Source organism: Ammodytes marinus (genome assembly GCF_949987685.1).
Source record: "Ammodytes marinus genome assembly, chromosome: 18".
Taxonomy (NCBI): domain Eukaryota; kingdom Metazoa; phylum Chordata; class Actinopteri; order Uranoscopiformes; family Ammodytidae; genus Ammodytes; species Ammodytes marinus.
Genome location: NC_137222.1, coordinates 25,176,932 through 25,191,594, shown reverse-complemented (window position 1 = coordinate 25,191,594; position 14,663 = coordinate 25,176,932). Strand labels below are relative to the sequence as shown.

General features: G+C 39.2%; 1 protein-coding gene across 1 annotated transcript in view; it reads left to right on the top strand.

Moving 5' to 3' along the window:
- The window catches only part of slc12a2 (solute carrier family 12 member 2), a 70,153-nt gene extending 58,883 nt beyond the window's left edge, over positions 1-11,270 (top strand). Inside the window, exons 22-27 of the mRNA XM_080047206.1 lie at positions 898-1,020; positions 3,714-3,825; positions 4,330-4,416; positions 5,578-5,713; positions 6,201-6,268; positions 7,022-11,270. Coding sequence (XP_079903332.1) covers positions 898-1,020; positions 3,714-3,825; positions 4,330-4,416; positions 5,578-5,713; positions 6,201-6,268; positions 7,022-7,157 — 662 coding nt within the window. The 3' untranslated portion in view covers positions 7,158-11,270. The remainder of the gene's footprint in view (positions 1-897; positions 1,021-3,713; positions 3,826-4,329; positions 4,417-5,577; positions 5,714-6,200; positions 6,269-7,021) is intronic.
- The last annotated feature ends 3,393 nt before the right edge of the window (positions 11,271-14,663 follow it).

Genomic DNA, 14,663 nt, shown 5'->3' with positions numbered 1-14,663 from the left:
GTGTGTGTGTGTGTGTGTGTGTGTGTGTGTGTGTGTGTGTGTGTGTGTGTGTGTGTGTGTGTGTGTGTGTGTGTGTGTGTGTGTGTGTGTGTGTGTGTGTGTGTGTGTGTGTGTGTGTGTGTGTGTGTGTGTGTGTGTGTGTGTGTGTGTGTGTGTGTGTTAGTGCCTTAACTCAAAGTCTTTGAGTGTTCTGAGTGTGTGCCAACATGTGACCTTCCTCCTCTCTCTCTCTCTCTGGCCTGCTGCTTCTCGTCTGACTGGAAGTGACACTTCTTCTTTACAGGATGAAAAGTTCTTTCCTCTTTCCATATGTCCAGCCCTGTCCAGCTAACGCTACAGCTTATCTCCCTTTCCCTTTGCTGTTGTTTAGTATAGACAGTGTTTCCCTATGTTCATTGTGCAAAACCAAAAAAGTGAATCCACAAAGTAGAAAAGAGAAAAAGTAGAACCTACCTTTTATTAAAAACGACCAATAACAACCAGGTAACTGAAGACGTTTGTAGTGAAAGCCTCACTGGATCTTCTTTGTACCTTGTGAGGGCTAAAAATGTAGGTGCACCCAATATTACATTTAATATGACGTGATACATTTCAGATGCACTGGTTCAACCATTGAACATATTTAGATAGCATGTGCGCCCATAACAGGTGCATTATTAGTATCATTAGAACTGTGTACTAGGATTTAAGTGTTTTTAGTTTAACATTTTTCAAAAATCCAGAAGTCCTAACATTTTCTTTAAAAATCCAGAGGTCCTACTATTATTCAGAAGTCAACAGTCCACAAAGCACAACAGTGATTATCCAAACACAGTGTGTGTTGAGTTACTGTGCAGCTCTATTTTTCTCTAAATGAGCTTCTCTTGTGTGTGTGTGCGTGTGTGTGTGTGTGTGTAGACAAGAAGAGCCCGACTGTCCCACTCAATGTGTCTGACCAGAGGCTGCTGGAGGCCAGCCAGCAGTTCCAGAAGAAACAAGGCAAAGGCACAGTGGACGTGTGGTGGCTCTTTGATGATGGAGGTGAGACATCTCATCACTCCTTAGTATTTCATTCTTATGAGATCTTGATCCATAAAAGTTTAACATAAAAAAAACAATGTCTAAAAAATACCATATAAAACATGTAGTTCAGCTGCCTTAACCCATTGATGACGGCTGCTGTGTGATGCCACAATGTATCTCCTGCCTGATGCTGCGTCACGCAGCATTGTTACTTTATCTAATTTTCATGGTGTGCGCAACATAGAATGCACCATCATTGGTTCAAATACACATGAGGTGGGTTTTGTTGATTTTTTAAGACCACGTGACCACCCAAAAAATGTGTGGTTTGCCGAAAATCACGCCAATCAAAAAATTAATAAATAAATAATAATAATAAAAATACGCCAGCTGTGTCGGCGATAGTGTATTACAGAACAGTTAGTGGCGTTCGGAGCGCAGAATCAAGGTCTACTATAGGCTACTGACGAAAATCACACAACACATTGCATCTATTTATTAACAATATTTATGAATTTAGGCTATATTTTGCTGGTCCAACTCAAATTCAGCCCAGCCAGGCGATAGTTAAGTTTCAGTTTCGTTTTCATCTCCGTGGTATACAGCCGTTTGGACCAGCTGATCGGCTCCTGACAGTCAGTCTGCGTTCCAGTTGTACTGGGAAGTCGGATTTATGGTGCCAGGGATAACTGAACTAAGTAATAAAATAAAGCTATCTTCTCCTTCCTATATCTGTCTATCTTTATCCCTCCACTGCACACTCAGTCACTACTATCCATGCTAAAAGGAAGCAGGATTATAACCTCGTTTAGCACATTATTTTTAAATATTTTATATTATTTATTTATTTCTCCCCTAATTTTGACGATTTTTCGAAAAATGTGTTGGTTTGTAAGCGCTAAGGGAGCATGTTTAAATGAAACCTGTGAACCTTAACTTTTAAATGTATTTTATTTCATGTTTCTATGTGCTACACAGGCATTAGATATTAAGGTTTTGGTAGACTTTACAATTCATACTATTTTTTCAGAAAACCCTCAGGCATTAAGGACATAGTCATCAATGGGTTAAATGTATAAACATTTATGCACAAAAACATTTTGAAAAGATACATGTTCAAAGTACAATATTAATAATAAAATCAAATAGATTTTAGCAAGCCTCTATCAGCAGGAAATCCCTTGATGTGATACACAACATCACAGAGAAATAATAATGGCAAAACACACTCACCAACAGACAGAGCCAACATGGTAATATGACTGTCTGTCAGCACAGCAGGGTGACACTGTCAACATGGCACTTCATGTCAGCCTCTTAACTAGTGAGCGCACAGACACTGACTCCTCCAGGCACCAACTGTGCATTGAAGACTGTGGGGCGACTGTGGCTCAGGTGGTAGAGCGGGTCGGCCAATGATCAAAGGGTTGGCGGTTCGTTTCCCGCCCTGCCATTTGTGTCATGGTTGTTGTGTTGGGCAAGACACTTCACCCACCTTGCCTCGTGTGAATGTCGATAGTTAGTGTTAGAGCCATATTTTATGTTAGTTTAAAATCTATTATTATATTAATGAATTCCTATTTGATTTAAGGGATGTTTATGTGTTATTCTTATTTATTTAAATATTAGATTTATGTTGGATTAATTGGAGGTATAGCCTAATTAGAGGCAGTCGGCAGAGAGTGGGCCAGGTTAAGAGCCATTGACAGCATGGAACAGGGGGATCGACACTGTTTTAGACCTGACGCTCAGCCTCACGTATCTCATGCTCACCAAAGAGTTCAATGAAATGTTCTGTGAAAATAAATCAACTTAAACGAAGAATCAAGACTCTGAGTATGATTGAACGGAGACGTGCGAGTCTAGCAAGCGATCCCATGTAAAGTGAAAGGTTTAAAACTTAAGTTAAGAACTGGCCACAACAGTTAGCCTGCTATCGGTGTATAAATGTGTGTGTGAATGGGAATGGGAACAGGTCTCCCTTGCAAAAGAGTCTCCGGTCTTAATGGGATTTACCTGTATAAATAAAGGTTTGAAAAAGAAAATCCAATGATCTGCTTTATGGCTCAATACTCAACCGAGTTAATGGGTTAAACAGCGTATAGCAGATTTTCTTTAGCTAAATATTTCATCTGAAAACAAGTCCTCTGACCTGCTTAGTGTCTTAAGGGCAGTGTTTGTGTGCGCTAAAGCTAGAGAGGGATGAGCCTTTCCCTCCTTGTCCTTCCTCCTTACCTGGAAAAATAAGAATAAACATTTAGGCTTCCTAATTAGGATAAAATAATTTAAAAAATACATTAATTTTATATAGCACTTTTCAAGTTACTCAAAGACACCTTTACAATATGAGTTCACAAGAACATTTTAAAAGGTGACGCAATAAAGGCAACGCACAATAAAGAAAAGCAAAGACAAGTATATTACAAGGAAGTGAAACAGTATAATCAACATATAAAAGCAGTGTAATGGAAAATGTGTATGTCACGTAAATATGTAAAATATGTCATTTTATCATCCGACGAAGGCTATTCTGAAAATGTGTGTTTTGATTTGACAATTTGAATGTGTCCAGGTGTGTGCAGTCTGGAGTGTGTGGGTCAAAACACCTGGGCCACTCATGTATAAAGAGTGTGTAGAGATGCTTTGACATTGACTACAGATGTTGAATGTCTTCCCCTCATCCAAACTGTGTGCTGCTGTGTGGTTGCCAGGTCTGACCCTGCTAATCCCCTATCTCCTGACCAACAAGAAGAGGTGGAAGGACTGCAAGATCAGGGTCTTCATCGGAGGCAAGATCAACAGGATCGACCATGACCGCAGAGCGTGAGTACAACAAGCTATTCCCTCTTCCAATGTATCAGGCTGAAAGGTTCTCCCACTAAATATATGAGGGCTTCACCCAGAACTGAAGACGGGCAGATATTAAGGGCATACCTGACCATTTTTAATCCAAAACCAGCTAATATCTATTTGAGTGATTTGTTAAAATAACATAATGATCAGAGCAGCAACAGATCGTAGTTGTATTGGGTTTTCCCATTAGACGAGACCGTAGTACAAACGTGGTCTAAACAAGTTGAATATGTGCTGCTATGAAAGCTCTCCAGATATGAACCACCTAATGCCTTCAAGCTCTAGCCTGCTTTGATGTCTCAGCTGAAGGAAATGAGTCAGAATAGCCAGAGTGCTTCTCAGTAAAGCCGGTCTCACCTGCCATGTTCAAACAGAGCTACGCCTGGCCTCCAGGGGGATGCACTGCCTTTTATGTCATGTCTCCAGTGTTAACCCTGTCTGCGGCTCCCTTTGCTTTGTGCTTGCTGTGTGCAGGATGGCCACTCTGCTCAGCAAGTTCAGGATAGACTTCTCTGACATCACCGTGCTGGGAGACATTAACACCAAGCCCAAGAAGGAGCAGTAAGTTCTTCACATCACATCAGTCCACTTTTCAAGCTTCATTCAAAGGTTCAGTAAGCAGAATGGTCAGTTTAGCTAACTTCCTGTCAGTGACTGCAGTTAGCAGTCCCCTCCCTCGTCCCTACGTCACCACATTAATGCACTGCGGTCTTCAAGCAGCGAGTTATCTAGCATCATCTCAGATAAGTAAGTGTGATAGAACATGATAAAAACCATCAAAACAGACATTGGGAAGGATTTTTACCTGCTCCGCCATTGTAGGCGCATACACATTCACCCACCTGTCACTCTGCACCGGCAGTGAGACAGGTGCTGGTTTGTAGCGTTCTCTCTTCTGATTGGTTATCAGTCGTGGGATCCCCGAAAAGTGTATTTGCCGATTACATGCAGAGCGGGTGACAGAGATCGGAGTTATAAAACGTGCACACTATGTAAGTGATCACTGTATGATTTAACATTTATATTAACATAAATTAATCGCCTGCCTAACCTTTAAAGTCACTTTTTACTCCCCATGCATGCTACACTGTAAATCCAACACAACATTTTCTAATATAGGCCGTCTGAAAAACAGCTACTCTTTCTACTAGTACAACAGCAGGGATAACAATGAATGCTAGAATGATGAGGAAAACTCTGCCGCCCTCATGTGGCATGTTTCTGTCAACACATGACATCAGTAGATCCAAGGTGTATTTGTCATAATTAGTCAACATTGTGATATAGAAAAACACAAGTGAAGAGAGCAACACCTGAGACACAAATAAACACAACAGTAGAGCAAGGACACAGTGCAGATAGAAGAGTAGAGATAAGGTGAACCATATAAATATAAAGTAAATGTAGAATGCATAATACAATATGTAGATGGAATAGAATACTGTAGGTGGAAATAACAATGCAAATAATAACTAATGAAACAGGATACTGTAAATGTTATAGACTAATGTAAAATATAATACAAATATACAGATGGAAATTATGATTTAGGATTGGTAAACATTATAATCAGTTGAATCCCCCCCCACACACACACACACACACACACACACACACACACACAGAGCAGCTGATTTACATTTCAGTTTGCGTTGATTAGAAATGAGGAGATAATCCATGTATGTAGCGTGTGTGCGGGGCTAACCGCGTTGTGTTGTCCAGTGTGTCGGCCTTTGAGGAGCTGATTGAGCCGTATCGGCTGAAGGAAGACGACATGGAGCAGGAGGCAGCAGAGAGGCTGAAGAACAGTGAGCCATGGAGGATCACTGACAACGAGATCGAGCTGTACCGCGCCAAGGTTAGCACAATGCTACTCACTACCATACACTGCACTACCCCTGTGTTCCAATCCACATACTTTGTCTTTGTACTACAGTATGTACATAGTATGTAGTGTAGTACACATAAAGTACAGACTGTATTCAATCATATAAGGAAGTTATTTTTTTTGACGTGCATGTATTGGGACGCCCTAAATCTTTTTCTGGCATACTAAATAGTAGGGAAGAATGGGGATTAGAACGCAGGGACTATGTACTGTTCTGAGGATTGTACAGGGTTCACACGGTCAGGAAAATCCCGGAATAACTGCAGCCCAGTGTAACTGTGTAAAGGGCTGAGTGCAGCTGTGATCCACTGCAGCCCAGTGTAACTGTGTAAAGGGCTGAGTGCAGCTGTGATCCACTGCAGCCCAGTGTAACTGTATAAAGGGCTGAGTGCAGCACAGTGATAGTGATCAGTTAAACCCTCCATGTCTCAACCTGCCTGTTTGTTTTGCTCTTCAGACTAATCGTCAGATCAGACTCAACGAGCTGCTGAAGGAGCACTCCAGCACAGCCAACCTCATTGTCATGTAAGCTGCTGCGGTGTGTGTGTGTGTGTGTGTGTGTGTGTGTGTGTGTGTGTGTGTGTGTGTGTGTGTGTGTGTGTGTGTGTGTGTGTGTGTGTGTGTGTGTGTGTGTGTGTGTGTGTGTGTGTGTGTGTGTGTGTGTGTGTGTGTGTGTGTGTGTGTGTGTGTGTGTGTGTGTGTGTGTGTGTTAATGCAAAATAGTTTGAGGGGCCATCTACTAAGCCTCCTAAGCCATATATATATGAAATATATATTTTATCAAATTAAACTTGACAGAAATTTTCAGTGGTTTAGCTGTAGCCACATGTAGAGCTGTATGATTATGTGTGATTGGCAGGGCTAGCTAACCGCCCCCAAATCATTTGATTGGATACATTTATGGAACCACCCCATAGATAATATTATAGAAACAAGGAGGAGAAATAGAATACTGTTGAGGGACTTCCCTATATACATAATACGAGGTCATTGTTTCAATACACATGTTCCAAGAGGTAACTAAGGACACAGGGTTAGAATGTGAACCCAGGTGGATGAGTCCTATGAATAGGAATAATGGAGCTTCAGTTTAAAGGCATGCTGATGACCACAGACATATTGTGTGTAGGTTTCTATTTGATTTATTTGTATCTTATTCATTCATTCAAGTCACTGAAAATCTACTCGTGTTTAGACAGCTAACATTTCCTATGGTACAAATATTGTTCTCATTGCTACTAGTATTAATTCATTTTGTTTGTCTTGCTGTTTGTGTAGGAGTCTGCCATTGGCCAGGAAGGGCACAGTGTCCAGTGCTCTGTACATGGCCTGGCTGGAGGTGCTGTCTCAGGACCTGCCTCCCATCCTACTGGTGCGCGGCAACCACCAGAGTGTCCTCACATTCTACTCTTAAATCCACACAACACGGAGAAGAAGAGGAAAAGATCCACAGTTTTTAAAAATGTCTCACATCCACTTCTGCCTCTTGGACCACACATTACGCACACACACAAACACACACACACACACACACATACACACACACACACATACACACATACACACATACACACATACACAGCAGTCCAAACCTAAAGGTGCACCACATAACATCCAGAGACCATACAACAACACAGCCAGTGATGGAAACAATGCTGGTAGTCTGAATAAAGAGAGAAAAGGAAGTGCTATTGATTTGAGATGTGTCAAAAAGCCCTACGTGATGGAGGGAGGTTCAGGGTTGGTTCTGCGGTTGCCCACACCCTGCTGCGTTCCTTTATATTTATTCCAATATGTCTGGGGGTTTAAGCTCGTAACTCTTTAACTTCTTCTCATTTCCTCATGAAAAAATGTCGTTTCTGTCAAAAGTTGATTTCTCTCAGGCTCCAGAGCAGTGGCAGTGCACAATGTTCAAGTTGTCGTCATTCTATGAATTATCTTTTGATGTCATATTTGTTCAAATGAATTGGACCAGTTGTTGTTTTTGTGACGCAGCAATAATCACCGTGTTGTTTTTCCTTTATTAATATTGGGAGAGAACCATGCAGAATGCTTAGCAACACCGTCTAAAGCCTTATGGATGTGCCTTCCAGGTAAACCAGATGAAATAATTATAATCTCTATCCAGATTGACAATATTGCCTATTATATTGGTGGATAATAGTTAGCGGTTGTTGCATTTTAGACATAGTCAATTTGATTCCTTTTTAGTTGGAGCGTTGTATTTATGCGAGTGGATTGCATGAATTTATTGAAGGTGGTCCACTTGTTAGCATGAAGAAGTTCTCTGTCATTTCTTTATTCTCTTATCTTTTAACCTAATCAACATTTTCTTTTCTTTTTTGTCTTTTTATTCTAGTTATGAGTCTTCCTTTTTAAAGCTGTTGAATATTTACAATAGCCTTCAGTTACTCATCGCAAGACACAATAGAACTTTAAGGCGTGATGCCTAAAAACTTCACTACATGGGATTTAAATGTGAGATGTTGTTTGTCAGAATAGATTTGAAGCTGGTTTTCCATTGAAAGAGGCTCCCTCCCATGTAGCAGCTGATTGACTACATTCAGTCTCTCTTTTAACAGCTTTGTCTTCGTGTATTCCCTTTGTAAAGAAACTGCTTTTACCCACCACACTAGTAGAAACCTTGCCTTAATGCTAGAACTAAACGATTGTCACAAGTTCCTTTTTCTCTTATAAGCCATACTGGCTGGACGGTTCTATGGGTAAATGCAGATAGCGACCCATTAATTAACATGTTAATAGAAAAATGTTTCAGCACAATTGTCTTCTGTACTTTACTGTATGTGCATCTCAATCTCATTCCCCTTAGTCCACCTGCATTAGTGTGTGTGTTTGTGTGCGTGTGTGTGTGTGTGTGTGTGTGTGTGTGTGTGTACGCTGGTGAAGTGCTCTAACAACTGATACTAGCATATTTTACTGAACCAGCTCCGGCGCATTAGTAGTCTTTTTTTAGTTTAGCCTGTGGTGGCTGCTTGTTTGTCTGGCTGTGTTACTGACTGCTGGTTCTCCCATCTCCCACCCAGCCTACATGGGCCACAGTGTGAAGCTTCACAGTGGAAGACTTAGAATGTGTCAAGGCTGTGTGAAGATACATACCTCTATGCATACGAGCTCGTGTTGCAAGTCACTTGTAATGAAAAATCCCATCATCACTCGGTTCATGTGAAAGGCCATTTTTACTGCACCAGTTCATTTCAGGAGCACTTTAGCCACGTCATCCCCGATTGACACTTAGTTATTTCCTTTTTTAAAGAACACTGGCTTGTGGTCGTACCATGGCTACCAAGAAAAGCCATGTGTTGACCATTTTCCAGTTTTAAAACTGGATGCTCTAAAAAGGTCAAATGTATGTGTTCCCTTGGTTTCTCATGTCAGCAGTTAGCAGCAACATGAACTTGGACTGGTGTTGCAACATAATCTAGAAAGAAAAAGTCTATTCTTCCCTCTGGGCTTCATGGTTACAGATTACACACTGCCACTCAACTATTGGAATGAAACAGGGTTCTCTTATATTGTGATGTCATTTTATTTTTTCACATTTCCCCCACAAACAGGCAGGTTTAGCCTTTAGCTGCTTTCTTTCTTTAATATTTACTGTATGCAACTTTTCTAAAGAGGAATGTGACACAATACTTAGATTAGATGAATGTACTATATAATGAACTACTGTGTTAGAAGATAGCATACATAGTCGCATTGTGTTTTCCATTCTCCTGTATATGAAGTGTTTTCCTTTTATAGATGGCAGTTGGCAAGGTTCAATTGACTGTGTCTGTGCTGTTAGCATTCATACAGCTTCAGTCTGTGCTTCACCTGCAGAATGTGTAGGCCAGGTAGTGTTCTGTACATACATACTTACACGTGTATTTGGACAGAGGTTGTTACGATTGTATAAATACATGCTGTACACATTACACACACTCATGTATACTATGAAATATAACCTGAGTTCTTTCCAATGATGTGAAAAGAAGAGGTGAACTGTAAACTGTTTTTAGAAAGGTTGAAGGCATGACAATCCCTGGTGAGGTGTTAGCCAGTAATAGCAGCCCACATGCCAAACATCTCCCACTTTACTCTTAGTGTTGGCAGACACATTTGAATGAGCTTTTCTACCAGTCACATTGCATATAACATTTCAATAAGGGACTCAATGGTGGAACCAAACATACCCAGAGAATCTACTCCCATCTGATTGGTTGTTAGACGTGCTGCCTGGCACCCTGCCTGCTCAAATTAGACTGCATTTTGTTTTCACCTTGGTTTTTATAGCAAGTGGACCCATCAATATGTATGCACTCTGTTATGTATTTAGACTGTAAAAATGACAACTACTGTGCAAACACTTGCTCACTGCTGCAGTGCAATTATTGCATGATTTCCTGCTATAGTTCTAAAAGATTTCTTGTATAGTAACTGCTAAAACAATACACTATGCTATATCCTCCATAGCCCATACTGTAGTTTCTGTAAAATGTGTGAAAGTGTCTAAGTGCTGGTGAGCTAGAAGGAGATTGTGACCATTGGAGGGCACTAATGTGCACCATAACTAAATCAAAGGGTGGGTCTATTAACTGCAATGTTCTGTTGTCAAGCACTCACTCTCCCTTACTGTTACAGAGCAACAACATTACAAACAGGAACACAGGTTACTCTATATTTGTATTTTAATAAAAGTTTCTCTATATATGCTTATATATATATACACACATAATATAATATGTATCAGTCTGGCCTGGTGGCGATCTTTGATTTGTCACATGAAGTGTCAACATTTTACACCAAATAAAGTGTGTTTTTCTCTTCCTTTATGTCCTGATGAATAGATTCTGAAGCCTGTCTGACAAATACTGTGTTCTACTGAACAAACCAAATGCCACCTGTATTCATATGTCAGCCCACTTTGTCATCATTTGACATCTCATGATTGGATTTATTTGTGTTGCTAAAACCCCCCTTCCTCTCCAGTCCCCATCTGTCATGTGTTAGACGGTGATGACGGGTGAAAATCATAAATTGGTCTTAATATCGCATGGTGGTCGACCTCTTATACACACTGCAAAATAACCTGTAAATAGACTTTGTAGTTTAATGGCATAGATTAAGGGAGGGGAGTACTTCTGTCAAATTTCAATATGGAGAAAGATATTTATTCTAGTTTAGAATATTCTCTGCCGTTTTCTGTCTTTAATATCTTGGTTTTTGGTTCTAAGTTACTTTGCATGTTTTTATTTCTCTTGTTTTGTTGCCTTTTTGATTTTAGCAAAGTGTGTCTTTTTCTCTTTGAGTTTGTGTAGTTCTATATTTTCAATGCCTTTGGAAGAAAAGACAATGACGAGCGGTTCAAAGCTGTTTTCTCTGGAATGGCCCCAGCTGGTTGAAGCAGAAATGTTTTGATACAGTGTACTGTTAACAGTCACAGATATGCTTTTTTCTAACATTTTAACATATATGATTACCAATACTTTGTACATCTTTATTGCAATAAATCAATCAAATGAAATCAGTTCAATTTGAAGACTCAGTTTGTGCTCTGTATCATTTATACTGTTACTGTATAGTGGGAAAGAGTGGTTGCCATTTTCAAGTTACTTGCCTCTTTATGAACTGAAATTTAAACAACAAAATCCATCTGAAATGAATTTGGATTTTAACGTCAGGCAAAGCTAAAGTTATTTTTTGGATAAACCTACAATCACACTGAGTTCTTTATGAAAATACAAAAAAATCCCTTTCATGCATCCGCTTCAAGGTACTGCTACTCAGCATGCAGTGAACAGATCAGGCCCAGCCTACATCCAAGACACGGTCAAACCTTACACCCAGCTCCTCCACTACGCTCTGCATCTGCCAATCTGCTGGCTGCTCCCTCACCCCGAGGGTCTAGTCACTCGACTAAATCATGACTGTTTGCTGTCTTGGCTCCAAAATGGTGGAACGAGTTCCCCATTAACATCAGATCAGCTGATAGTTTACACATCTTCCGCCACAGCCTTAAAACACATCTCTTCAGACTGCACTTTGACTGAAAAAAAATTGCACTTGTTACACTTCCATGTAGCACTTGTAGTTTAGTTTATTTGAAGCTATAGTACTTACGTGATTCCTGTTGTTCTGAGTTAGTACCTTCATTGTTGAATGCACTTAATGGAAGTCGCTTTGGATAAAAGCGTCAGTTAAATTATATTTAATTAATTATGAGGAAAATCATCTAGATTTTTTGAAAGTTTCTTTTATTACTCAAACATGCTAAAATTATGTTTTATTTCAAAGTTAATGAACTTTCCACGCATTTGGACAACATGCAACAATGGCGTAACATGGAATATAAAGTCACAGCTGATAAGGAATTGTGGTAAATTTGAAGGTTGCAGTGTAACAGTTAAAGGTTGGGGTCACTGGGGAAGAACGAAAACACCCATTAATGGACATGTGTTTGACTGTTGCTGCTGGGATGATCTGTCTATTTGTAGATATTAACACACCTGATAGCCTACACCACACACAGAGATATAAAACACTGTTCTGTAGCATTAAGAGCTAGAGCCAATGCCGCCTCTCAACCTGCTGCTTCAATGCCCCCACATACTCGAATTGTCCTGTCTTAAAAAAACCTTGGCTCAGTTGGTAGGGCGTCCCCCCCCCCATGGGCCTCGGCCAGCAGCGGACCTGGGTTCGATTCCAGCCCGCGGTCGTCCTCTGCATGTCACTCCCCTCTCTGCCCCATTTCAACTCTGTCTCTACACTATCAATAAAGCATAAAAACGCCAAAAAATATCTTTAAAGAAAAAAAAACCCTTAAACAATGTTGAAGTCCAGTGCTGTTCAAGTCTTATTCAAGCCAGGGGATATATAATAATTCAGCTACCACAGAATCTTCTGTTTTTTTTATGTAATGCTGTGTATTTAAGCTCAATTAATAAAAACCCATTTTCAGAAGAAAGAGGATAAACAGTGGTATTTATGACTGTGGTTCCATGTATGTGGAAACCTAGTAACAATGTGGTAAATACGAGACAACATTCACTGCTGATAATTAAACCACTCATTATACTTCCACTGCTCTCTGGGTTATTCTTCACTCCATACTGAGGCGTTGACCTACGCTGACCCTGTAAAAATTGTCTTCGTAGTATGTGTAAATGTATCATTAATGGTTTTATACTGTATGTAATGTTGTATGGTTAATTATCTTGACATGTTTGTTAAAGATCATTCAAATTATCTTTGCAAAAAACAAAACAGAACACAACCCCAACTCTGTAAAAGTTGGGACGTTATGTAAATGTCAATAAAACAGAATGTGATCTTTTCTTCTCCCTTTTTTTTTTTTTTTTTTTTTTTTTTAACTTCTTTTTATTTAGTTTTTACATTATAAAAACAACTACAAAATCAACATTGAAATATATTGATATCTCCCCCCCTCCCCTCTTGATGTACAATTAAATGCATATGAATAACAATAGTAATAGGTGTAATAGCACAGGAATATATAATATAATATATAATACTTTTGTTATATATATATATATATATATATATATATATATATACACACACACACACATACATATATATATATATATATATATATATATATATATATATATATATATATACACACACACACACACATACATATATATATATATATATATATATATATATATATATATATATATATACACACACACACACATACATATATATATATATATATATATATATATATATATATACATATCTTCTCCCTTTTTGACATGTATTCAATAAACAATAATAAAACAATAACAGGTTTTAAACTGATAAACGTTATTGTTTTTTGTAAATATACACCAATTTTTACTTTGGTGCCTGCTACACATTTTAAAAACGTTCGGACATGTTTACCAGTGTTTTACATCACCATTTCTTTTAAGAACACTGAGTAAGTGTTTGGGAACTGAAGACATTCATTGTTGACATTTTGAAAGCAAAATGATTTCCAATTCTTGCTTGAAATACAACTTCAGATGCTCAACATTCCGGGGTCTCCATTGTGATACTTTGTGTTTCATAATGCACCAAATCTTTTCAATGGGAGACAGGTATGGACTGCAGACAGGCCAGTCTAGTACCTGCACTCTGTTCCTATGAAGCCAAGCTGTATTAAGATGTAGAATGTGTCTCTGTATTGTCTTGCTTAAAGGCCTACTTTACCGGTTGGAATATGAAGGTGTATTGAACTTGGAGATCCTATGAAGTATAAATGTGCAAAAAAAAATTGAAATCGGATCATCCTAGCCTGAGAAAAGGCAGAAAGAGTGTTTTATGGTCTCACTGTCTAATCCTACAGTGAAGTGAATAAAACTTAATATTTTGTTGCATCAAGCCTGACATAACAAAACTTTTGCATTTTTCTTTTGTGATGCTTTTCCAGGCCTTTACCGCAGCCTCATTCAGTTGCTGTTTGTTTTGGGGGGTTACACCCTTCGGTCTTCTCTTTAGCAGGTAAAATGCATGCTCTATAGCAGTGGTTTTCAAACTGGGGGGGGGGGGGGGGGGGAGGCGGGGTTATGGCAGGGGGGGTGCGGATGAATATGTGAAAAAAATATATAATAATAATAATAATAATTTTGAGTTTGTGTTTTTTATATTAACATCACTGCATAGCTGGACAAGAGTTCTTCTGCTTCGTTCCTCTCACTGCATTTAAATGCATTCACTACATTACAGAGAAATAGGTCTCGTTAAAGAAAAAGAGCACCAAGCCCATCCCAGAGGACCCTGCATACATTTTTTTATTTTAAATTAATATTTTTATGGAAAATCCATGTCTTTCTTCAATAGCTTCTAATTCGTCCGACCCAGTGTCTCCAAATTATTTGTTCACACAAAATTCCTCATATTAAGCCTCTGC